At 41.7% G+C, this 27,106-nt stretch overlaps 1 protein-coding gene across 2 annotated transcripts; it reads right to left on the reverse strand.

The window, feature by feature from the left end:
* Positions 1–27,106, reverse strand: CRLF2 (cytokine receptor like factor 2). 2 transcript variants are annotated; one of them, XM_084617642.1, is made up of 9 exons: positions 27,017–27,106; positions 25,867–26,058; positions 18,898–19,009; positions 17,732–17,907; positions 16,285–16,424; positions 15,089–15,251; positions 7,352–7,472; positions 2,957–3,041; positions 1–1,681 (listed from the first exon to the last, which is right to left on the reverse strand). In XM_084617642.1, exons 2-9 carry the CDS (start codon positions 25,940–25,942, stop codon positions 1,424–1,426), a joined length of 1,131 nt encoding a protein of 376 aa, XP_084473768.1. In that variant the 5' UTR covers positions 25,943–26,058; positions 27,017–27,106; the 3' UTR covers positions 1–1,423. The 2 variants fall into 2 exon arrangements, with proteins under 2 accessions (XP_084473768.1, XP_084473769.1); XM_084617643.1 differs by having other exon boundaries at positions 18,898–19,013.

Below are 27,106 nucleotides of genomic sequence, written 5' to 3' on the forward strand. Positions count from 1 at the left end.
TTTTCATTTGTTTTGTTTTTTTGGTTTTCTCCACAATGAAATTTCAGTAAAATCAACATTAGTTCATACAGCATTTCTATTTCAAAGGCACTTCACTGTCTCACAGAAAATGACTTCATCTGTGGTTTTTCTGACCAGCTCCATTTCCAAACAGTAATGTCAATTTACACTAACTGAGAAGCTAGTCCAACAATCTTAATCCTTGGTGTAACTACTTTGCCTTAAATAGACTTGTGCCAGGGATGAATTTCATCCTAAATGTTTGACTACAATGTTTGCTTTCAAGAAGCATGCACATTAAATGATGTAGGAAGATATTCAAAACACAGTTTGCAAGAATCAAGTGGGTTTTCCCGAGTCCGCTATCTAACAAAATGAGGTTAGAGAAAAAAAAATATGACATAGTTTAGCTGAAGTTGGAACACATACAATAAAAGGCTAATAAATGAACAGCTATATCCGGCATAGCATAGTCATTAATAAAATCTACAGTTGCTGAACATGCTAGAAGATGTAAAATATCGAGCAAAGATGAGACTTTCTCAGTCAAATTAATCCACCATTAAGGGTGAATTATCCCATTTGTCTACAAGAATGTGTCTACTATATGAAGAGAAAACCTAAGGACATGTACATGACTAGATGCTTCGAGCCCGATCTTGCAATAAGGTCCACATGCACAGACTTCTGTGCCTGCATGGACCCCCTAGCGCATTTGAAAGGGCTGCCCAAACAGAGCTCATTGCAGGATCAGGACCCAGTGTGACTCTGTACATCCTCACTATCATATTCTTGGGGGCAGATTCTGGTTGGTTTTTTTTCAGATCCTAGCTCCACGAGGTGCGGTGCAAATGTTCACCTCACCCATGAGAGCTGCTGGAAGCATTGTGCACAGCTCCTGCCACCCCCTTTGGAAAGGTGTCGCATGTACTCCACCACGTTCTGCTACCAGATGAGAAGGAGAAGGTAGGTCGATGGCGCTGCCCTAACTCTTACATTTTCCGCCCACTCGGATATGGCTAGTGCAGTTGTTTTCATTACCTGCACATAGTGCGTGCACTCCCTCAGAACAAGGACTGAGTTTGTGCCCAGCTCTTAAAAGGTGTGCAGTGAGTGAGAAGGATTCCTTGAATGCTCACCATGCAGGATGGGGCTCGGTTTAGCCAAAGAGATGGGCCCAAACTAGAGCCCCACATCCAAATACACCTGAATTGCCATGCCTTCTTGTTTCTCTAATGGACCTGCATAGGTTGTCCCTGAATTCTGGGAAAGTTGCAATCCAGATCCAGATTGGATAGTTTTGTATGTTATGCCAGGCAAGCCTGATTCTAACTTTTTACTCTACTCAGATAGCTTCTTTAAACTCATCAGGATCCTGTGTACCTTTTCCCGACACCATATGTTCCTACTGCATTATATAGTTTCATAAGATGACATACATGTCTTCATTCATACAGAACTTAAAACTCCCAAAAGAAACTGTATCACTGGCTGGTGGTTGCAGGCAAGTGTTCTGAGCAGAACTCAGATAATCTCTTTCATTCATGTTTGACAATTCACAAAGCTTTTCACTAGCTTCCTTCTCATCTTCCAGCTCAGTTCTCTCCTCAATGATGCACTCATGTTCTACACATTCCATCTTGGTGTGGCCCATTGCATTGTCAGTTTGGTCAATCCATTCCTAGGAGAATGAAAGGTTGGTGTCAGCACACTCCCTAATTTCATTTGAAACAAGCACAGGCTACACTGACCTTCATCATTGCTCCAGTAATGGCATGACCCCAGGACCTATACATTTGGGGGATGTCATGTTGGAGAGGAGGAAATAGCAGGCAAGCAGAAAATAAGACAAAAGCAAAAAACATGAATGCACACAAAGAACAAGGAAAACTTCAAGAAAATTACCACTGAGGACACCTTCAATGTTGGATTTAATTTTATATAGCACTTACAGTGATAGGTGCTTTCAACACACACTAGATGAATACATTACCTCCCTCTCCCCCTCCATTTGTCAGGGTTTTGCAAATCCTTTAAGCCAAGTCCTACCTCAATCAAAGCTTCAGTGGGAGATCTGCCTGATTAAGGAGTTCAGGATCAGGCCCTTTATTATTATTTTGTATCTTTTCAAACTTACCTTGGGCAAGTACATTTTTGACTCACAAGTAAAACATTATTATTGGTTTTCATTTTCATCACTGTTGTAACGGTGGCCCAGTAGCTATTATGCATCAGATAGTGAATATTCCTAATTATTTTGCCAGGCTGCTTTCCGGTATAGCATAGTCTAAATAGTAAGGTGCTGGGCAGATTCAAGAACATTCAAATAACAAATGCTCTTCAGGTAAACTACATACATTTCAACATTTCAATTTAATGGGAAGCAAACAAAAAGTTTGTTCCTCTGTCAGGCTGTGTGAAGATTTGCTGTTTCACAGCAAGCTGTGTGCTAAAGGATTGGAGGGCATAGTGGTAAATCAGGCAAGTTGGGAAACCATGGTTAGTTTTGTAAAGGACAAAGCCTTTTATGACAGGAGGGCTGGAAAGAGGATTGTACAATAATTTGGCCTGTTGTGATCTCTGCTTTTCATGCTGGCCACCATTGCTTCAGTCTTATTCTGTATGTTTCCACATATCTTCTCTTCTACTTTCACTGCAAACTCCCCTGGGCAGGAACTGTCTTTGTACAGTCCTTAGCACATTAAGTCCTCTTCTATGACTGGGTTCTCTATGTGCTAATACAGTGCAAATAAGTAATAATAATCATTCTTCTGTAAGACCAGGTGGTCACGTAGTAGAGCGAGAGGCTGCTTTTGGATCAGAGAGCGCTGAGTTTAAACTTCAAAAGAGACCACAAAGGTAGGCTACATTTTTTAAATTATGTGCAAGGTAGGACTGTTGTGTTGGAATGAATGCAACCTCACCAAGGGAAGTTCAAGAGTGCTTGGATATTTACCTGGAAGTTTCCATTATGATCATTAAAGAGATCAGAAAATATATGCTTTGGGTCTGGTATAACAGGCATAACTGATTTCTGCAATCTGTAAACAGAACAAAACAAAGTAAGCATTCAGCTGCTCTAAACTCTGCCAGCTGGTAGCAGTCCCAAGGGAACTATCCACTGGCTGGGAATTACCTGAGCACAGCACATCCCGCCATGTCCCCTCCCTTCTGGAGTGGTAGTGTAGGAGCCAGTCATAGTAGCTGTATGCCTGCTATGGAACTGAGGCCTGTTTCTGCTTTTTTGCTATTCAGAGTGGCATAAACAGAATGAAGAGGAGAAGCAATTCTGGGCCTGTAACATCAGTGGACTTCCCAGTAACACTTATCTCCAGTAATGTAATTGTGGTTCAACAGCATGGGATTTTTCAGAGAGAAAAAAGGCTAATTCAGTGGTTTTGGCAGTTGGCAGCTTTTGTAGAGCTGTAATATATGTACTGTAGATCTGAATTGATGAGCACAGGCATGCAAACCATAAATCTTAACATTGGCATCATCTTGCATGTGCTGATTTTGCTCATCAGTGCAACAGAGACTGATGCCAAGATCACTGGTGCTCTGATCGTGTCCAGTACTGAAGCAGGCAGTTGACGGAGAAACAAAGGAGTGAAAGTCAGCTTATCAGTAATAGGAAAAAACAGTTAGTTTGAAAGATTTAATTTTGGCTCTATGTAGGAGCAATAAAAAAAGTGGAACAGACAGCATTTTGCCCTGAAAAACTGTCTTTTAATTTCCTCTGGAAAACTACTCTAGTACTGGCCTACGTAGGCCTCGTAGGACTAGAAGAGTCACCTCTGCACCCTCACAATCACCCTAGTGGTCCTTGAAAATGAAAGGAAGAAAAGTCTGGGGAAGTACAAGGAAAGGAAGTTCCACGGTGCGGCATATCCGGAAGCCTGAATTAAGGTGTTGGCTTCCAGCTCCTCAGCATCCATTAAAGCTGACTTCATTATCAGATAAGTAAATGAGTGCCAAGTAGTCTAATCTTGAAGTCAAATCCAGCGATAGCATGGGAATTAAAGGTAGCTCCTTCCTGGCAGCCAGTGTTCAGATGGGATTCTACATTTGGCAATCTGAGCAGTTTCAAGTACAAATCAAGAGGTGCTGCAAGGCCACTGTATGGAATTTCATAGTTACTCTGGGAAGGACTGAGGCTGTCTACACGAGCGGTTCTTAAAGCCGGTCCGCTGCTTGTTCAGGGAAAGCCCCTGGTGGGCCGGACCGGTTTGTTTACCTGCCGCGTCTGCAGTGTGGCTGATCGCGGCTCCCACTGGCTGTGGTTCGCCGCTCCAGGCCAATGGGGGCTGCGGGAAGTGGCGCGGGCCAAGCGGCGGACCAGCTTTGAGAACCACTGGTCTACACTACAGACCTTACAATGGCACAGCTGTATTGCTGCAGCTGCTGACTGTAAGGTCTCCCGTGCAGCCGCTCTATGCCGACGGGAGAGAGCTCTCCTGTTGGCATAATTAAACCACCCCACAACGAGTCAGCGGGAGAGCTTCTGTCGGTGAAACTTATGTCAGTCAGGGGTATGTTTTTTCATACCCCTGACCAACAAAAGTTTTACCAACAAAAGTGCTAGTGTAGACAAACCCTTAGCTTTCAAGGGCTAGAGCCCTCTCACAATTCACACATTGTTGGAAGGCTGGCAGAAATTCAGCTGGGAGAGACTGTCTTTCTATTTTATTTTTAGGTCATATTGATAATTGGAAAGAGATGGTTTGTGTTATATTAAATGGGCAGATGGGACCCTTTAAGGTCAAGCCTTCCAAAATGTAGCCATTAGCTGTATTATTGTTATTTGTATCACTGTAGTGCCTGGCAGCCCCAGTTATGGATCACGACCCCATTGCACTAGGACAGGGGTTCCCAAGCTTGGTTTGTGGCTTGTTCAGGGTAAGAGATGCTTTGTTTACCTGGGCGTCTGCAGGTACGGCCACTCGCAGCTCCCAGTGGCCGTGGTTCGCCATTCCTGGCCAATGGGAGCTGCGAGCGGCCGTACCTGCGGACGCTCAGGTAAACAAAGTATCTCACGGCCCGCCAAGGGTTTACCCTGAACAAGCCACGGACCCTGAACAAGCTGGAAACCAAGTTTGGGAACCCCTGCACTAGAACAAATGTTTTTGTTCATGTAGCCTTGGTGCCCAGGGGCCCTTTCCCAGGCCCACCTGCCATGCTTCCACTCTTTCCTATTCTACTGCTTTGTCAACACAAGAAAGTTGTACTTGTTTAACTTAAATCAGTTTTTAGAATAATTTGCCTAAACCAATGCAAACTCTTGTATGGATGCTCTTATTTCAGTTTAAGGGTGGCTTATTTTGGTTTAGCTGAAACTGATTTCTAACTCATTTGAGCTAGACCAAAATAAAAATGTCCACACTGGGCTTCACCCCAGTTTAACTAAATGTGTTTAGTTAAACCAATGCATCTTTCTTAAGTAGGTGAGGCCATGGGGTATGTCTCCACTGCAATCAATGGTGGGATTGCAGCTCAGATAGGCATACCCCTGCTAGCTTTAATTTAGTTAGCACAGCTAAAATAGCAGTGAAGACAGGGCAGAACACACCCTAGCATGGGCTAGCAATGCAAGTACACAGTCAGGATTCTTGAAGCTTGTACAGCCTGCACCGAAGGCCAGGCTGCTGGGTCTACACTGCTATTTTTAGCAACCTAGTTAGATTAAAGGAAGCATGAGTATGCCTACCTGAGCTGCAAATCACACCTTTGATTGCAGTATAGACATAGCCTGAGTTACTTCACAAAACACACTTCTTCAAGGAGAATTTTAGTCTATGGTCACATATATATATGTTTGACTAAAGAGAAAAGACGGAACTCTTTGTATTCCTCAAGGTGCACACATTATTCACTGAAACACATTATCTCTTTCTTTTCACCACCACCATCCCCTCACGCATCCCTGCCCTATATTTGTCCCCTTGTATTGTGCCTGTCTTAATTTATGTTGCTAATTACCGTGCATAATGGTTATACAATAGAAATAAACAAACAATGATGAATATTCTCAACTGCAGCTTCTTTAAACATGTTTCAAGTTCCGTAATAGCTATCACTCTTGCAACATGCACCCTTTTAATATTTAGTACTGTAGCTCAAAAAGTTAACAGAAACAGCCTAAATTCTCCTTGGAATTGCAAGCCCAAAAGACTGTTTGCAAGACAGAATGCTCATAAAATGGATTTTCTTTTGAACGCTCACAGATGTTACGATTATGTTGCTTCCAACGTGCACCTCAGTGCCACAAAGTTTCAGTTTTGGTTTCTCATGTTTCATTTGTAATAGATCAGATGAGGCAGGAAGGCAAGTGAGGGAGTTGGTAAGAAGAATCTAGTGCCAATGTTTTATAAACCCCAGCCAGGAGATGCTATTTTTAAACTATCTTTACGATTTATAAATGAAAGAGAAAAGCAAATGCAGATGTCTTGGGGCTTTGATCCCACATTTGTCATTCAAGCAGTATTGTAAGTAAGGATTATTACAATAATACTATTTCCATGCAACGGGCCCAAAGTGCTTTCCAGGTACTACTGACAAAATCTTCACAACGTCACTGAAGGTTATGGTAGTCTTGTTAAGACCATTAAATAGATCAGGAGACTGCCACTCACTTCACCTCACCTATCCCCTGCTCCTCTACCACTATTTGAAGCTCTCCCATTTAATCACCCTTTACAACTTTTCATCTTTTACCTGCCTCCTTTTCTTGGTCATCCATTCCACCACCACCTCCCCTATCTTCCCCTTTAACATCTTTTGCACTCCTCCCCTTTACTTTTGTCATCTTTTCTTCTTTGTTACCCTGCCTTTCTCACCCTGTGGCTCCATCACCCTTCCAACTGTCACTCTTCAGGTAGAAGGAAATTCTCACCTTCTGTTCTTAGCTCCTCTAGTAGAAAGTATGTGTCTGCAGCTGCAGAAGCTCCCTGCTTCTATGGCAGTGAGGGTTGGGATCTCTGATTACAGGCACTCCAGAGATGTGCTCTCTACAAGTATGGCAGCAGGAAACTAAAGAGCAAATGACTGGGTCTGCAGTCTGCAGACTTTAGGCTGAAGGTGCCAATGATTCCATGGCATCATAAAGACCAGTGGGAGCCTATTAGGTTGGGGAGTATTTAATATTTAATTATTCTTTGTTTTCCAGTAATACCTACAATGTGCAAGGCACAGGACACAACCATAAGGAACGCGCCATCCCTGCCCTCAAGAATTTGCACTTTCAGAGGACAAACAACAATGGATGGTGGGAGAAGGAGAGGATCAAAATATGCACATTTTTTGCGTACGTTGCATTATCATGACACAAATATCAGTAGGGACCAGTAACACTTACCTTTGGCACTTGCACACAAAAATCAGAAGGAGGATTATGACTAGAAGGGCTGCCAGCACAGAAATTAAAAGGATCACATTGTCTGACAGAGGCTTTTTTTTTATATCATCAGCACATGAATCTAGGAGTAATCACAAAAATAATATTTTAAAATGTCATGTTTCTATAAATGTAAATTTATAAATGTACCTATTGCAGATGTTCTCTTTAAAACAGTAGCAATGTTAGGTAAGAAACTAGACAAACTAATCGAAATCTGCAAAAGAAAATCACAGTTCCTTCGCTCTTGCAATGAAATGCTTTCTGGTGGTGTTAGACAGAGAAGGTGGGTGAGGTAATATCTTTTTACTGGACCAACTTCTGTTGTGAGAGAGGCTATGTCTACAGTACCGACCTCACATCAGCCCAGCTGTACCACTATAGCTGTGCTACTGTAAGGTCCCTGGTGTAGCCGCTCTGTGCCGAAGGGAGAGCTCTCCTGCTGGCATAATTAAACCACCCCAAGGAGTGGTGTTAGCTATGTCAGCAGGACTCCTGCCAACACAACACTGTCCACACCAGAACTTTTACTGGTGATACTTATGTCGGGGGAGGGAGGGGTGCCAACAAAAGTTTTACTGACAAAAGTGGTAGAGTAGATAAAACCAAAGGCAAGCTTTTCAGCTGACACAGAGCTCTCTTGCAGGTCTGGGAGACTAAGACCATATCTACACTACACAGTTGTGTTGACACAGGGCAGCTTACATCAACCTCACTCTGGAGGTGTACACAGTGCAATGCTCCTGCTGCCAGTTTAACTCACCTGCTACACCGACATAATAAAATCACCTTGACGAGAAGCATCGAGCTTAGGGCAATGTAGTTAGAGTGATGCAGTGTCAGTGATGCAATGACACCACATTGCTTACAGTGACTTCCAGGAGGTGTCCCACAATGCCCACCCTGACTGCTTTGGTCACTGTTTTGAACTCTGCTGCTCTGCAGCAAGGGACACAGGTGAACACCCCTCCCCTGTTAAAGCCCCGGGAAGTTTTGAACTTGCTCTTCCTGTTTGCTCGGTATGGAGAGATCACATAGCAACTGCCCAGCTGAGCATGCCGGCTCCATGCAGCAAACCCACTTCTGCCTGAAGTACATGGGAGGTGGTGGATTTTCTGGGTCTGTGGGGAGAGGAGGCTTTGCAGTCACAGCTCCGCTCCAGCTGCAGGAACTTGCTCAGGGTATGGAGAAGGGCTATGATAGGGACACACGGCAGTGTCCTGTAAAAATCAGAGAGCTGCAGCAGGCATAGCAGGAGGCAAGGGAGGCAAATAGTCACTTCTACAAGGAGGGGACTGGGGTCAGAATGGTGGTGAATAGCCCCTCCCCGCACATTGAGCTCCTCCTAAAGCCTTGTATTCATAACGCACAGCACAAGACTAAAGGGCAGTGTGGGATCCATGCTTTATGACACAGATGGCTGGCTCGCAGGTTACCAGGGCACCTGAAAAGCAGCTGGAAACCTAGTAGGATGCCCATGCAATGCTGAGATTGAGAAACCTGCATCATGTGATGCTTACCTGCCCCATGAGGCACTGCAAACCCTTTCCAAATCACCCTGCAGCCAGTTGCACAGTGGGATAGCTACCCACAGTGCACTGCTCCTTGTGTTGATGCAAGAGCTGCTAGTGTGGATGCGCTCTGCCAACAGAAGGTGCATAGTCTGGACATGCAACAGCAGTTTAATTATGGTGGTGGCTGGATGTTGCCGTAACTTAAGTCGACTTAACTTTGCACTAAGAAAAGGAGTACTTGTGGCACCTTAGAGACTAACCAATTTATTTGAGCATGAGCTTTCGTGAGCTACAGCTCACTTCATCGGATGCGTACCGTGGAAACTGCAGAAGACATTATATACACACAGAGACCATGAAACAATACCTCCTCCCACCCCACTGTCCTGCTGGTAATAGCTTATCTAAAGTGATCATCAAGTTGGGCCATTTCCAGCACAAATCCAGGTTTTCTCACCCTCAGCCCCCACCCCCCCACACACAAATGGATTTGTGCTGGAAATGGCCCAACTTGATGATCACTTTAGATAAGCTATTACCAGCAGGACAGTGGGGTGGGAGGAGGTATTGTTTCATGGTCTCTGTGTGTATATAATGTCTTCTGCAGTTTCCACGGTACGCATCCGATGAAGTGAGCTGTAGCTCACGAAAGCTCATGCTCAAATAAATTGGTTAGTCTCTAAGGTGCCACAAGTCCTCCTTTTCTTTTTGCGAATACAGACTAACATGGCTGTTACTCTGAAACCTAACTTTGCACTGTAGACATAGCCTTACTCAGAGTGTCACTGCTAAATACAAGGAGGAACAGATTGTTTATCATAAGTAGTTAACACATTTCAAGGGACCATTCAAGGTGAAGTGACCTGATAACACCCCTCCAGTCATAGGGAGGAAAGGAAGGGGGTGGAGAAAGCAGCTGGGAGTGCAGGGGATTGCTAGTGGGTTACAGATTGTTGTAATTAGCCATAAATCCAGTGTTTCTATTCAGTCTATGATTGTTAGTGTCTAACAAAGTTATGAATTTAAGGCTGTGGTATTATCCATTAGAAATAGCCTTGTGTGTGATTAAAAGGAGGTCTTAGGCATCATTTGGGGTATTCCATATCATGTTCAACAAACAGTACTGATTAAACAATACTGCAATAATTATGGACAATGGTACATGTTTCTACTCAAAATTGCCCCCCAAAATGACCTAGTTTTCACATGTAATCCCTGCTTTTTATTTCTCAAAAACAGAACAAACAGACAAGACCTCCAAATGTTTCATACCTAAACCCAGAGAGAGTTAGGGAGAAGACTACTGGCGCAGTGTGACGCATTTACAAACCTCCTGGAATTCTTAGTTTTCCTTGTAGTAAAAACCTTTTATTGTGCCAGCTCAGCACTCTAACTGGAGCAAATAGGGCTTGATTCACAGAGGGACTTGGGTGTTGTGATATTCAGTGTCACAACACCTCACTTTTAGGTGCCTAGAAAATCACAGGAACACACTGCAATCTACAAAGCCTGAGTTAGGCCCTAGCTCCTTACACAACAAATGGGGAGAAATACAGGCGTTAGACTGTGATTCATAAAAGCCGGCATCTGAAGTGGGGCGCTGCCTCAGCTAGCAAGGGAGATGCTGCCAAGAGGAGTGTGTGGTAAGCCCCGCCTTTCTCCTACAGATAGGTGCCTAAATCCAGATTGCAGGGAGGAACTTATCTCCACTAGTGATTTCCAGTTATGGGTCCTCTTTGAAGTCAGATGCCTAAGGAACTTTTTGCAAAAAGCAGAGGGGAGAAGAGCTATTCCCTCATAAATATTAGCCCAGTGATTAGAGTATTCACTAGGGATGTGGGAAACCACCAGTTCAAGTCTCCCTTCCATTTCTTGAAGAGAAGGGACTTGAACAGAGGTGTCTTATCACTCAGATGAGTGCCTAACAACTGGATGAGGGGATATTCTGATGTGGGGCTCTCTTAATCTCTCTTGTTGAAGCTGGTTTCATTTAGGCCACACACAGAGAGGGTTAGCACATACTCCCAGAATGTGAGAGACCCAAGCTCCAATCCCCTTGCTCCAATGACTCTTTAAGGAATTAGCCACAGTGGAACAGCTTCAATAGGAGAGACTGAAAGAACCATACATCAGAATACCATATAGCTCAGTGGTTGGGGCGCTCCTCTGAGAGGTAGCAGAGGCCTTTTCAAATCCTTTTTCCACAGCTGGTGGAAGAGGGACTTGAACCCAGGGTCTCCCACATGAATAACGTAACCACTGGGTAAAAGTTATGAGGGAGGTCCTCCCATGGCTGTTGTGTGTGAACTTCTCTGAGGGGCCTAAGCCAGTAGGTGGCCTTTGAGCATGCCTACCAACTCAGGCCCTGCACATGCTCTTGGGCTTTGGAAGAGATAGATGTCCAGACTCCTTAAGTGAGGCAGCTGTGCTCAATTCCAGGGGCAGAAACATAGGCACTGAAGGAAAGTCTTACTGAAGAAACTGAGGTGCCAAGTGAGTTGAGGTGCCTAGAGGGTTCAGTGGGAGTTTTGTGAATCACAGTGAAGCCTAAAACTAAACTCAGGATCCTAAACCCAAGACTTCTGCTCGTAAGTACTTTTGTGAATCTAGTCCATGAGCTTCTGCTCTTCGAAAGGTAACATAACTTATATATTGATATAATTTAAATATTATTTAATATTTAATATATTGGAATGACTGCATTATGGGTAAAGTTCCAGTTTTACACCCTACCCAACAACAGAGTTTTCCACCTGCCCATCTGGTCCATATTCACAAAAAGCCACAAGGAGAAGGGATGATGTCTCTAGACAGTACTTGGATTCAGACATTATGGAATTTTAAGAGACTCTTCTTGGCTTGCCTTTCAGATGTTATTTAGTATGCAGGCACTGAAAACTTTGGTATGGTCCCAGAGTGAAATCCTGGCTGCACTGAAAACAATCAGAGTTTTACCATTGACCTCAATGAGGCCAGGATTCCCACCCTAGTGTTTCGTGTAGACAGATTTTCCCCAGGAAGTTACTATCCCCATGTGTCAAAGTAGAGATATCTTTTTGGGGAGTTAGAAATCTGAGTCTCTCACAGTTCCTATAAAGCCTAGTGGATGGCACCTTGTGGAGATCTGATTTGAAGGTGTGTGGACTGAGTGACTGCCTGTGTTCATGTAACTACAGCAACTCTCTCTCTATTGGTTCATGGCACTCATTGGGAGTATTGCTTTCCAGCAAAGCGATAAGGAATAATCCAGACCTACTAAAGCTTGTGAAAAGTGTCCTCTAACTTAATGTGATCTGTCTTTGAGACTGTACTTAGAAGAACGAGGCACAGGATGGCACTAGGGGGTCTTGTTAGATCCAAAGCTTACTTGATGTTCACGTAACAGCTGCTGGCAAGAGTTCTGGTTTTTTCATTGTGCTTGGCGAGGAATGAGCAAAAGAAAAGGTCAGAGGCAGACCTAGCCAGACACTTGATATTCTGGACTGCACTCTAGAGGGGGCTGCATCTTGAGACCACCAAATACTGAAGCTGGTGCAGCAGCTGTAACATCAGCGATCAGTGAGCTCCACTGTCTGCCTGTTACTTTGTAGGTGGAATATAAAGTGTTGATTTTAACTTACAAATCCTTAAAAGTGAGCTGGCTACTTGGAAGACACCTTCTCTCAGCCTACACTGATAGAGTTCTCTCATTTTAAACCTGATGGGATTGCTGGTGTGGCATTTTCTGTGAAGGCCACACAACTCTGGATTATACTTCCACTTTTGGCCTGCCAGAACCTGGATCTGTTAACCATACAGACATGCTGAAAAGCCCTTCTGTTTTCTGAGGATTTAGGCCAGTTGTTCTTAACCAGGAGTGCATGCACCCCCTGGGGGTGCGAGATGCCCTTTCTGGGGGTGAGAGACATGCCAGATTTTTTTAGAAGGTAAATCATCAAAAACACAAATTAAACACAGGCACGTAAGTACAATTACTTTGTTTCATCAAACCTAAATGTTAATTTATTAACATTATACATTTTTAAATTATTACTGTAATATACAAACAAAAAATATATCTAGGTTTAAAGAACTGACCTACTTCAACTATTTTTGATAAGGGATGTGGGAACATATTTTGATTTTTTGATAAGGGGTGCGAGAACATATTTTGAGAACCAAAGGGGTGCAGGCTGCAGTAAAAGTTAAGAACCACTGATTTAGGCAATGGTTGGCTGATGGTTTAAGGCTTTTCAACTTAATTGGCTGTGGGTATTTCAATTTCATTTTTATTGGAGGTTATTGTAGTATTCTATTTTATTCCATTACTTTATTGCACTATATTCTTTGTACTAGTCTCATAATTATAGTGATTATTGGATGTATGAACTATAGCTAAATTTCACAGAGCTGTGGATGGGAATTTTGCATTTTTAAATCTAAATAAATAAATAAATAACATTGAGGAACCCTGAAGAGTTCCTTCAAACAGGGATGTCAGCAGCATATATATCTCACAGACAAACCAGACAAGGTAAACAAAACTGTGGGAGAAAGGAAAAAGTATTATCTAGAACTAAAAAAATTAAATCATGTGTATAAGATCTCAATGGCACAGACAGTATCTTTTCCTTATTTATCTCTGTCATTGAAAAATTGCACACATCATTTGAACAATCCATGAATCAACTTTGTGTATAATTATTAATGTCACTGTAATTCTGAAATAGTGTACTGACAAATTTTCCACTTTAGAGGGAAATTGTACAGGGCTTAGCACAACTGGAAACTAATTTCATTTAGGGTATGTAGGTGCTACTGTAATACAAAGCCTATTTGTTACTGGCCAAATCAGTAGTTTTCATAGATTCATAGATTCATAGCTATTTAGGTCAGAAGGGACCATTATGATCATCTAGTCTGACCTCCTGCACAACGCAGGCCACAGAATTTCACCCACCACTCCTGCAAAAAACCTCTCACCTATGTCTGAGCTATTGAAGTCCTCAAATCATGGTTTAAAGACTTCAAGGAGCAGAGAATCCTCCAGCAAGTGACCTATGCCCCATGCTACAGAGGATGGCGAAAAACCTCCAGGGCCTCTTCCAATCTGCCTTGGAGGAAAATTCCTTCCCGACCCCAAATATGGCGATCAGCTAAACCCTGAGCATATGGGCAAAATTCACCAGCCAGATACTACAGAAAATTCTTTCCTGGGTAACTCAGATCCCACCCCATCTAACATCCCATCACAGGCCATTAGGCCTATTTACCATGAATATTTAAAGATCAATTAATTACCAAAACCATGTTATCCCATCATACCATCTCCTCCATAAACTTATTGAGTTTAATCTTAAAGCCAGATAGATCTAGTTGCTTGGGACATCTACAGCAACATAGATCTGAACTGAAGGATCAGGCCACCAACCCAATTTGCACTCATGAATCAAATTATTTTTGAAAGGGCTATGAATTAACCTGATCCATCCATCATCATGATGGCAAATTGCAAAGGGACGTATTCTCCTTGCAGATTGAGCACCACCCACATAAATCTCTACCTGGTCCTTTAGGTGGTCTGCCTAGATATTCAGTTTATGTCTATTGCTGGCAAATTTATTCCGCCACCAAAGCTTTTGGTGACTAGATGATTGCCAGCTGTGTAGCAGCATTCCTAGATAAACATGCTTCGTAATTCATTGGTATTCCATCCTATTAATATCTCTGTACCAAGAAAGTCACTGAAACCAAACCAACATTGATGGAGGTGGCTGTTGGTTTCAGTTTCAAATATCCTCATTTCTGATCTTGTCCTGCCACTTGATATGGAACAGTGATCAAGTTCCCCTGCCATTTAATAGAGTCAGTATAACCATGGTTGTGTAGATCCACAACTTCATAGCAAGCTTGATGTCACGACCTCCCCCCATAAGTCACTGAAGAGCCTGAAACATGGCAGCAACTGTCTATGTCACTTCCCAAGTATTTGACAGATTCAAGGGAAATTTCCACTTCCATGTCAATGTCTTAAATCAGTGGCAAAGGCCAGAATACTCAATGTGGCTTTAGACTCGGTTGTTCCATTGTTTGACTAGATCTTTACTTTGAATTAACCTGATGCACCACCTGACATCCCCTCTCCCAGCCTCCCCTCCCCTGATTATATTCCCAGCAAAGAACATGAATGTAGCTTAGCATTTACCTAGTAAGCTGCCATTTCTCCAAACTGTTGCCTCTGCCCATTCACTGGCATAAGGAATTCTATTGCAAAAAGGAACGAGTCTTTCCAATCTGACCCGGAAGGAGTAGCACTTTTCCAGATCAAATCCTTGCTCTTCAACTTTGCAACATGCAGATTTTCTAGACTGGACAGGAAGATATTTGATCATTAATTATTATTTCCAACATATATTTTTCTTCTCACAGTATTATACTATATCATTGTAATAACAAACATAGGAGATGGGCTGACACAAGTAGAACATCCCCAAAAATTTTAGGAGATCTGGATCTTGGATGGATTTTCCTGGTTCAAATTGATTTCTAGCCTTAAACAATGTTACAGTTAAGTTAACGTATAAGTTCTTTGTTACATTTATGTCTCAATAATTATTTGCAGTGAAACAAACAGAATTAGCTTTGGTCCACAAAGCATACCCGTTAGTTATGAGCCTAGGAAGAATTAATCCATGAAATGAAATGTAAAGCTGGTATTCATGTTCTAGATAAATAAGTTGCCTGAAACATTGTCTCTTCCCCATCTCCTGTTCTCTGTTGTTTTTCTTCTTTCTCCCATTTTTCATCATCATTTCCCATTTATGATTCCCCTCCCTGCTCCCATTCTTTATATATGGCCTTTCCCCTATGTCTTCTTGATATGTGTGTATGAGGTGAAGTGAATCTCCCTTGAAATGTGGCCATTTACTGGAATGCTGACATTCAGCACACATTAGATATCCAGGAGTCTAGCAAATGTTAGGGCTTGCCTTCACTGCTAAACAAGATGTGTTTTTTACTGGGGATAACTAACACTGTCTTGAGGTAAAAATACACTGAAGACCAGCCACTTAGTTTACCATGAAGTAAACTCCTCAAGGCTAATCCCTGGAGGAGGTATAGGATTGTTTTGCTTGACAACTTTACCTTTCTTTAAATTAAAGTGTCTGGCCTTCAGCATGTATTTACCTCAGGGTAGCACATGTGTGTTAGTTACCCCAAAGGAAAAAATGCACCTTTTTTGCAGTGAAGACTAGACATTATTCTGCTGCCAGCCCATCAAGTGTATGTTAATGGGATGGGATGGGATGGTCCTGTTGGGAAAACCCATGCTTTCTGTTCTGTGGAGGTGCCACTCCCATCTCTTTCCTGTGCTAAGTGAGAATTCCAAACTCTACCCACCTGCCATTCTTTGTCATACTTGCTTTTATACTGAAGTTCAAGCTTCAAGCACCTTGCTGTTGTCTTTGGTTTATTACATTCTATCGTAACCGTATCTCTTTTCCAATGGAAGGTTACATTTTCAGGCGGATTGGGTTTTACTGAGGAAAAAATTTGATATAAATTACACAATACGCTCTTAAAAAGAATCACTACAACTCACTTCAAACCATCGCTCCCAAACCCAAGCCTTCCTGGAATTCTTTAGACTGTCATGAAGTTCAGTTCTCCTGGAATGTTCAGTTCTCCAGCTGGCCTGTTTTCTGTACATCAAAATGTAATTCAGACCCATGGCATCATGCATTTGTGCTGTTCTAAATTGACACATTGATTACAGATGGTCAGCGGTTATGGGCACAATATTTTGAACCATTTGGTTGTTTACCTCTTAGCAGTGGAAGTTGCATCTTCATGGGAGTTGGAGCATAACACCCTTCCTAAAGTACATTAGTGCACCCTCTCTTTTGATCCACACCACCTGCAAGAAATCTAACTACTTCACTCCCATTCCTGTAGTATCTGAGCACCTGGTAAATATTAATGAATTTTCGCAAAACCCCCTGTGAGATCTGAAGCACTATTATCTCTGTTTTAGGGATGGAAGACTGAGGCACAGAGATCCAAAGTGACTTGCCCAATGTCTCACAGGACATTTGTGACAAAGCTGGGAATTAAACCTGAGTTCCTGAACACCACTCCAGTGTCTTAGCCATAAGACTACCCTGCCTCCTGGGAAGCTCTCCTAACTTTAGAAGACATGCTCAGTGGTGCTCTATAGCTGGTTTATTTTATTTTATTTAGTATTAGTTCCTACTATTCTGCAGATTTCTTTGCACTAATAGTCATTACATGTTGAACCCATAAGGCACATCTACATACATAAAACCAATAAAAGTATAACAGAAATGGAAATGCCTCTTTCTTACTCTTCCAGTGTTTTCTCACTGTAACCCGTTGTCATTTTGGCATTGTGATATCATCTATTTACCCCTCCACTATGAAAATGGAAGCATGGCTTCCAGTTGTTGCTACATGTATGTTTACATGTTCTACATAGTCAACTATACTAAATATTTCAAAATCCAAACATATCTACATTTTTAAGTGTTCAAAATCCAGATTTTGATCTGAATTTGGGGGGCTTTATTCAAAACAAGTAGCCCCAGTGAAGGCAATGTGACCACTGAAGTAAGTGTTGAAGAAGAAGCCTCAGTATACCCAAACAGAGAACAATATTCTGTCCATCCTGATAATATTTTATACACTTGACTAATTCGCCATCTTCCTCGATAATATTTTATACTCTGAAATAGTTCTATCTCTTCATCTCAGACTCAATACAAAAGAAGATCACTGAAGGCACTAGCATTACCAAGGAATCTGGTAATGTCATTGCTCACTCACTTACTAAAGGAATCAGATTTTAGCTGATGATGGAAAAGCTCTTCACTTCCATTCTTATCCTTAAAAGAGATGTTAAGAGTGAGTCCCTCTGTCTTAAAGAAACAGCCAGAATTGTAACCTTGGTCAAGTATATAGTGGGGGCATTGCTTCCAAGTTCTGTTTTGAAGAGCTGTGCCAAATCTATAAGTAAAAACAAAATAAAATTAGTTAACACAGTTATTATGTTACCTATTGAAATGAGTTAGTTGCGTTTTGTCACTTTAGCTTATTAAAATACTTCTCCCATGGGAAATTTATAGATGGGATTTTCAAAGCGGAAAAGGGGAGTTTGGTACCTAATTGCTATTGCCTTTCCAGATAGCTGTTCATTACAATTTGAGATTGTGAGGTTTCTTTAATATTGTCTTTTCTAGGAAGGGAAGGGTTTGTTTTAACAGCTGTGTCAGACATTCACCATTTGGTGACATGTCCTATTTCTACACCATACTACTGGAAATGCTGTCTCATATACCCACTAACAATTGAGTAAACCTCCTACTGGTTGACTTGTCATTGACCCAAAGCAGCTATAAATGTTTCATTTCATTTGCAGCATCAACTGATTGCTGCACAGCTCTTAATTATAACAGCAGCTAAAGCTGTGTGTGTGTGTGTGTGTGTGTGTGTGTGTGTGTGTGTGTGTGTGTGTGTGTGTGTGAAAAATGGCTCCAACTGTTCTGACAAACTGGTGGGCATCAGAAAAATGGACAAAACTGTGGGTGTAACTACTTGCGTGCAGCTAAGTATTCAGCAGATCTGATGATTAGTTTGGAAAATAGGGTTGTGGTGTGGAGCGAACACAAACGAGTCTGCATGTTGATCTGGATCAAATATAAGATTCTCTTTCATTTGCGGGTGTAGCTCAAACACAACTTGGACTGAGTGAGATGGCAAAGGGTAGGTCTGAGTTGCAATTAAAACACTCACAGGTGCCCCATGTCAGTGACTCAGACTCGCAGGGCTTGGGCTGCAGGATTGTAAAATTGTGATGTAAACGGAGTTCCAGACCCCCATGAGCCCAAGTTAGCTGACACAGGCCATGGGTATTTAATTGCAGTGTAGACATACTTTCAGAATCACTAACCAAAGACATTAGCCAAGGGGAAGAGGATAGCCATTGCCAGTACTTACCTGTAAAAAAAAGTCACATTCCTGTCAGGGAAATAGTCTTTAGCTGCCCATGTGATCTGCATCTGTTCACCATTGAAATTGACTGCTGTGATTTTGATAGTTTCTTTCAAACCTGTCTCATTGCAATGACAAACAAAACAGTTTTAACCCCAGAAATCAAGGACATGACCACACATTTGTTCAGAGACCAGTAGTTCCGATTTAATTACTCCACGGTCACAGACGACAGAAAAAATGAGAGGTGACGTGAAGACTTGCAAGGCAGAGAAATAAGACTAAAGGACCTAGAGAGGTTAGAAATATGGGTGGAAAATAATAAGGGCATTGAGACTGGAAAAGTACAAAACAAGGCCTCTGCAGAAATATAATCTGAAACATTTGGAAGGAGAAACCTGGAGAACAATAGCGAATGAACAACACCGAGGGACTGTTAGGCCTGGTCTACACTAAAAAATTAGATCGGCCCAGCTGCATTGCTCGGGAGTTGTGAAAAATCCACACCTCTGAGCGATGTAGTTAAGCTGATTTAACCCCCAGTGTAGACAGCGCTAGGCTGACAGAAGAATTCTTCCATTGACATAGATACAGACTCTCAGGGGGGTGGATTCCCTACACCAATGGGAGAACCTCCCCCGTCTGTGTAGGTAATGTCTAAACTGAAGCACTACAGCCGCGCAGCTGCAGTGCCTGAGCTGTGGCTCGGTCGCATTTCAAGTGTAGACAAGCCCACAGTGTACAACAATAGATATGAGTCTGCAAGGCCATGTGGCAGCACAATAGGCCCAAATACGTATGCAGAGTCATCACACAGCAGAGCAGGTTGATGTCAGTCCCTCATTATACAACTTCAGTATAACTGCCCTGGAATATTTCATTTTGTTCTGTGCAGCTCAACGCCAAGAAGATGTCAGCAGACTCGGAGGAATGCAGAAAGTAGCAATAAAAATGATTACGTATTTGGGAAAGAAGAACTATGGTCCTGATTTCTTCTCTCACACCAGTTTTGAATAGGTGTAACTTGAGTGTCTTCAATAGATTTACTGCAGATTGGTGGCTGTCTGAGAGAAGTATCAGATCTGAATTTGGGTAGCTTGTGGGGCTATACTGAAATTCAGCTTTGAATAGCTCTTCAGAGGAAATCTAGCCAACTTTCCGATATTTGGCTTCAGCTAAATAATATTTCAGATACCTGCTTGAAGTGGAATCTTTAGAAAGAAACACTGCCTCCACATAGTATATGCAGCATCACTGATTTGGCCATTTTTTATCCCTCTCCTTCAGAATTAGTTTGGCTAGTGTCCCAGATTTGAATCAGTGGATAAGAAGGAATTTTATGGTTTCTCCCAATGGACCTGGCCACTTCTCCCTACCTCCTTATGGCCAGGTCACCTCAGAGCATCTTACTATCCTCACATCCTCTTTCTTCTCCCATCCTCCTGCTCCCAACTACCAGACTTCCCTCTTGCTCAGATTCTAGGCATCTGATCAAAGCCAATGTTGCTTCCAGTTATTCAGGCTTGATTAGAATACCACAGTGGTACATCAAGTATATTCCTCAGAGCTTGATTTATCTTTAGACAAGATAAACAGCTACAAATATCTGAAGGGTGCATATATCAAGGAACCAAGGGAATTTTTCTGGGTTACACAAGAAGCATAACTATAGGTAGTGGAATGAAATCAAGAGTATGAAAATTTATGCTAAATATCAGAAACAAAACTCCTAAAATGAGATCTATAAACTGTAAGTTCCAGTTCGGAGTCATTTTAAAATATTTATCATAATACAGGAAAAATTACTATAGGGAACAATTCTGCACTTGCAGGATACAGGTGATTGGGCCTGATTCTTATTGACACAAAGGCCACTTTACACATCTCTGGCAGTGTCAAAGGGCATTAAAGTGGGCATAAATTATATCTGTGAATAATTAAACAAATTTATAGTGTGCTTTTTCTTATTTTTCCATCACATCTCTTCTTTTAAATAAAGATCCCATATTATTAAATTTTAAAAAATTGAAATAGTGTGTATACAGAACACTACATATCTTGAAGTCCCTTTACACACATTAACTCATTAGTCTTTACAACAGCCTGTAGAGGTAGGCAAATAAATATTTTGATGACTATTATTATGGACAATTTTTCGTTCTATAAACCAAGTAGGAATCGTTAACTTTCATGTGTTAGAATCATAAAAAACAAATAGGGAATGTTTGCATTGCATGCTTGTTTAATCACATACTTTCAAGGCTAAGTCAAATTCAATGCTCATTTAATTTTTCAATGTCAGAATGCACTGAGTTATAGGTAAACATAATGGCAGGCAGTAAAGAGGCATTCCTATCCATATGAAGTATTTGTATGTAGGACCCAAAATGACTCTGGAGTACCTTGAAGCCCATATGCTGTCTGCTGGATATGTGTCCTTCTCTAAGGGAATTACTTCTTTAATGTCTTTCAGCCAGCTATTGTCTTATGGAACTGTCAGATGTAGCACTGTACTTTTTTTAGGGGAAGTACTGGTCTGAATTTCTTTATGTACACCTGAGAAATATTGTGGTGGCCAGATGTGAACATTTTTGTGTTAATTCCCCTTCAAATTTGTGGTGACTATCAGTACATATCTGGACGTTCCCTTGTCATTTTATTGCATATCACAAGGACCTCAACATACTCATAAAAATAAACCACAATTCCTGTCCTTTTGAACAAGTTTATAATTTATTTCTTTTAGCGAGGAATAACTAATCCCTGTGGAAGATGCCAGATTGGCATTTAATCCTTGATCTCAATGCTGAGATTACCAACAAGGATGCCAGCTCTAGGACTAATTGTGATGTTGTTGTTTTTTTTTTGTGATGTGGACACATGTGCCCTGAGAATGTGATCAGAAAACGTAACTTATTTTACTTAGAATACCTCACAGCCATCATATGCTAAGGGCATTTGATCACCGCTGACCTCCTCTCCATACTAAGAGGTGAAAGGTTCTGTAATCCTATTATCAATCCGCTGAACCAATCCTTCCTCAAGGCAAAATCCTGAAGTCCTTGATTGCGATCCTGCCTTTCCCTTCCATGAGCAAGCGGGCGCCTAAATGGCAAATTCCCCCAAGAACTCCCCCACCCCATAGAGGCCCCTCGTCAGAGACTCTGTACTGTTCAAGATCTGCAGACTCTGAGTGGGCAAATCAGGGAAGCCACCTGGGCTCCTCTGGATTCCTTTTCAAAAGGCTGCCAGGGAAACTGAGGGTTAGATTCTGCCTATTTGGAGAGAACAATCCATTTACCCACTTTTACACACCCCTCATAAGCACAAGGCAGAATCCCAGGCTCTGTGGTCACTTCCTTCTGACATCCCAGAGTGGATGGAAAGGGATGGGGAGGAGGTGAGGCTGGGGGGTCTCACCCTCCATGGAAAACCAATAGAGATGACTGGTCACAAAGGATGGAGTAAGCTGCATCCCACAAAAAATGCCTCCTGGTCCTTCTCCTGTGGGAGGATAGCTCCATACTATCCTTTAGTATAGGCTGTCCCTTAAAGGCTCAATCTAACCCTGGATAAAGACCTTATGTTTTGGCTTTATATGCTTTTTATTCGGCCTTAAAGATTGTCATTTTTATTCCGAGCCTTCAAAGACTTACCCATATGCTTAACTTTACATTTAGTCCTCTTGGCTTCAGTGGGACTATGTGCATTGTGTAAAGCTAACCACATGCAGGAATCTTTGCAGAATCGCGGTCTTATTCTGCACATAACTATAGGCCTGCTGCATATTATGGATTGGAACTCTGGGATTTTCACATCTGTATTTGACATCTAGCAAACATGGTCATTGATGTGTACACCTTGTAAATACATTAACAATAAACAGTGAGTAATTAATAGAAAGAGAGTGGGGGGTTATAATAAAACATCTGGTGAGATAGGAACCATCTGATGTACTCTAGTTTCTAAGAACTTCATAAAAGGTAAGTGATGGCATAACCTGTTAAAGATTTTAAAATAATGTATTCAATTACAGAGGACTTATATAATTTTAAATACATTTTAAAATCATTTGAGTATTAAAATATGCATTGCTGTTGAGGAAATGAACTTCAGACTCTGCACTTTTTTGGTTTGTTTAAGTATTTCATATACATTTCAGAGCCCTCTCCAATACCCTATGTGTTCCAGAGTAGGGACCAGACCCTCAGACTCCCTCTGAAATGTGATGGGAGTAAAATACCTTTGAGGATCTGGACCCATGCTCTCTCTTTAAGTATTGGGACAGTACTGTGTTCATCTTTACAAATAATAATATAAATAAAGAAAAGGTATTATTTTAAATAATATTTTTAAAAGGTTGACTCAGATCAGCATCAGTAGTTTGGATTCTTTTCCATAGCTTATCCAAATGTTAATCATCCCTTCTTACGCCCAACACTTCCTGCCCCGTTTGCTGCAGGGATGTTTATTGTCCTCTATGGGCAGACACTGCATTTTTGGAAAGAGAACCGTCTTATGTCAGTGGAAAGTGGCTTTCATGGGAGTCAAGTCAGAGAGTTTTAACTTGGGGGGGGAGGAGCGGGAACAAGGTAGAGCGATAAAACAAAGGATATTTTCTCCCCCTTTCATAGGCTTCATGATTCCAAGGAGGATAAGTGGGATGGTCTTAAGCATTGAACTGTCCACCCAGTCAGGATCTTTACAAGCCAATTGGGTGCCTCATTTCATAATAATTGTAGCCCCCTATTTTTCCCGCTGCCCCACAGTTGCACAAGAGCAGGGAGATCACATGACACCCCAAAGTGACAGGAAAGAAGCAGGGTTATTAGTTAATTATTATTATTATAATTATTTATTACTGTAGCATGGCTGGAAGCCAAGGCCTCATAGTGCTAGGCTCTGTACTACCATACAGCAAGGAGACAGTGCCTGCCCTGAAGAGCTGTTCTGGACCCATGCCCTCCTGTGTCAGCCAGTGGACCTGGCCAAGAACTCAGTAAGGAACCTGCTGCACTGCTGGAAGGGCCACAGCAAGGTCAGACTCTTCCAGCTCCGGGGAAAACTCTACTTTTGTTCTCTGAGGGAAAATTCTTGCTGGAACTCCAACAGCATTAATGGTGCACCACATGGCCCTCAATGACAGGGTCTTATTGGCACAGTTGATCACTGAATGCACTGAAAGTGTGTAGAAGCATAAATACATGAAATATGTGATCTCTGCATGTGCAGGAAGTCGTCTGGTAGGAAAAATAAGCAGAAAATGTGACTATTAGTTGAGCCCACCATCCTCAGTAATTTATGCAAGCAGAACCCAGAGCAATTAGGAAAGCAGCAGTACTGCGAACCACAAGTAATGTTTTTCTTTATCATTGAACCAAAAGGAACACCATAATAAACCTGAATGTAATGGAACAGACAAAAAACACATATCTACAAAGATAACAGAGTGGAACACCAATGTTCTGGAACCGTTGCAATCTCACCAAAACAACAAAACAGAACAAAAAAGAAAAACCACTTCTGATTTCCCCAAACTGATTAAAACCTAATAGGCAACCACACATAGTACTTCCACATGCAGTAGCTCCTAGCCTGCTGTATTGAGCCAGCCTGAGACTGATACCCTGCAACTGATTCTGCAGCAGCTACTTGCACTGAATATTATTTATCCATGACAGCAATCTCATCTAAGTCAGTAGAACCGCATGTAGGAAATAATGCTACTCAGGGTAAGCACTGAAAAGCATGAAATGAGCTCCCATGACTCAGAATAAAAGGTAAGTGAATCCCTGTCTTAAAAATGAGAGGGAGTGAGATGGAGAGAAAGTGAGTGCATATGCCTGGGAGAAACGTATTCCTTATTACATCTATTGGGCTTCATAGCAGGCGGAAGTGGCACACAATTGGTAGGATCAGCAGACACTGCAGTAGCTAGGCACTACTAGGCTGATTCTCCACAGCCTTGCATCTTATGAGGTCATTTATGCTTGTACAAATTGGATCTAACATATGTGAATAGTAGAGTGTTACACCCACTTTGTAAATAACCATACCAGGTAATTAGTACTGGAACATCGGTCCTTGTGTTACTGAGTTGCCATAATTAGTATGTTTCAGACATAAAATATAATATAGTACAGATTTCTAAAGAAAATGATAAACTGTTGGAAGAATCTTAAACCATGATTTTTTTTCATGAAATTCAGAAATGAAAAACAGGAACTTAGAGTTAACAAGAATGAAGGTCAAATTGTCATCCATGTGTGCTGGGTGGTTTTTTTAATGGATTTTTGAGTTAATTTGTTTATTTCTTAGCACAAGTAATAATGATACTGTGCAATATAACTAAAGACAGATATTTTAATGTCCGGGTTATCAAATATCCAAGCTGTTACCGTGGATTAATAATAAGTGAGGTTTTCCCCTCTGGGAAATGTATAATTAAGTATATACTTTTTCAGTATCCTCAGGTCAATGGATATTTCAGTATCCTCAGGTCAATGGGCATTATCCCATATACTACTTAATATGAGAGAATATTAATTGTTTAAGTCTTACTTTAATCTCTGGTTTTTAATATGAATATCTTGTCAGAAGATTGCACTTCTATTTTTTGCACATGATCCCTGCTCGCATAATTCATAACTTCGGCAGTATGTACCACTTCTCAGAGTTTTGAGAGGCACTCCCCTTATCTTCAAACAAAACATTCATCTTCCCTGAATGTTAACTGGAAGAAACCATTTTAAATATTTCTGTTATATCCCTATAGATTTGTGAAGAAACAGGGGTCAAATTCATGCCTGGTGTAGCTCCACTGAAGTCATTGTGATGTTACACCAGTGATGAAACGGGCCACATTTTTTAAGAAGGTATTGTACTTGATAAAACATGAAGCAAATAAAGCATCCACAGAAATAATGTGAATCTGCACATCAGGTTTTAAAATTAATATCTGGAAGTTCAACTTACTTTGTGCAAGTGGTTGAGAAGCCACCAGGTTGCCCAAGATAAAGATTGCTGCATGGGCTTGAAGGACTAACCCCATACTTGCAAATATTCATTAGTCTATGATCAGATTACCACGGGAAGCCTTGATAGCATTTCTTCATGAGTAATCTTAACCTCCGGAGTTCACTGCTTAATATCAGAGACTGGAAGGAACTAGAGGAAATGACAACAGGAAACAAAAAGTTAATTTTCATGTATATACAAATGTATGAATGAAATATATATTATTACAGAACAGCAGCACTTCACGTGTCTGCCTATGTTATTCACATTATGTGATACCACTGTTAGGCAGAAGAATAATAGTAATTGAATAATAATAATTACTAGTATACGGCTTAATCATGCCTAATAGCCTCTGGTCTGCTTTGGGGAAGGGTATTTTTAGCACTGAAGGCACTCCAGGACCCAGTGCACCATGATGACACACTCCATTAACTGGCTCTATCACTGACTGCAGTACCACAAGCAGGGGGAGAGCAGGATCCAGGAGTCAGCAAAGGAGAGGGGGCAGAATACTCTGGCATTCTGGGGAAGAACAGCAGCTGCTATAGCCCCAAAGAGGATGCAGTATGTTTTCCTCTCTGCCACTAAGTGGTCCCCTGGTTGCTGTACAAGGGCCATAAGATGATTTTTTTTTCTTGCCACACTTTCTACTGGCTAAATCTCAGTTGGACTGCAGCTGTAGGAAAGCAGGCTGGTGCTGCTGTTATTCCAGGCCTGGGGGCGGGGGGGGGGGGCAAAGGAAGACACAAGGAAAAGGTTCTTTAGCACTCCCCTCACTAGCCCATAATTACTAAAGAAATACTTTGGAAAGGATATATTTTAAGTCAAAACTACTGCATTCCCCTTTTCTTCATTCAGGGACGGCCATTGACTTCAGAAACCAATCCTCATGTTGAGACATTGGGGACTGTAACCAAAGCCCCTCAAAGTCAACAGAGAGACTCCCACTGATTTCAGCGGGTTCTCAGACAAACCCTAAGGAAGGGATCTCCTTGAGCATGCCTAGGTGACAATCTGACTGCGTAAAACAAACTGACTCCACAGAGATGCTTCAGGAGCCAGCAAGGAAAGAGTTAACCACCATTTCAGGGAGCTTGGTAATTACCTGTTTTTATATATTTTCCACAGATAAATGATCTTCAGTCCATGAACTAAGATGCCGTGAGCCCTGAGATCTGTTCTGCAGTGCAGCCAC

Source organism: Lepidochelys olivacea (genome assembly GCF_965140295.1).
Source record: "Lepidochelys olivacea isolate rLepOli2 genome assembly, chromosome: 1".
In the NCBI taxonomy this organism is placed as follows: domain Eukaryota; kingdom Metazoa; phylum Chordata; order Testudines; family Cheloniidae; genus Lepidochelys; species Lepidochelys olivacea.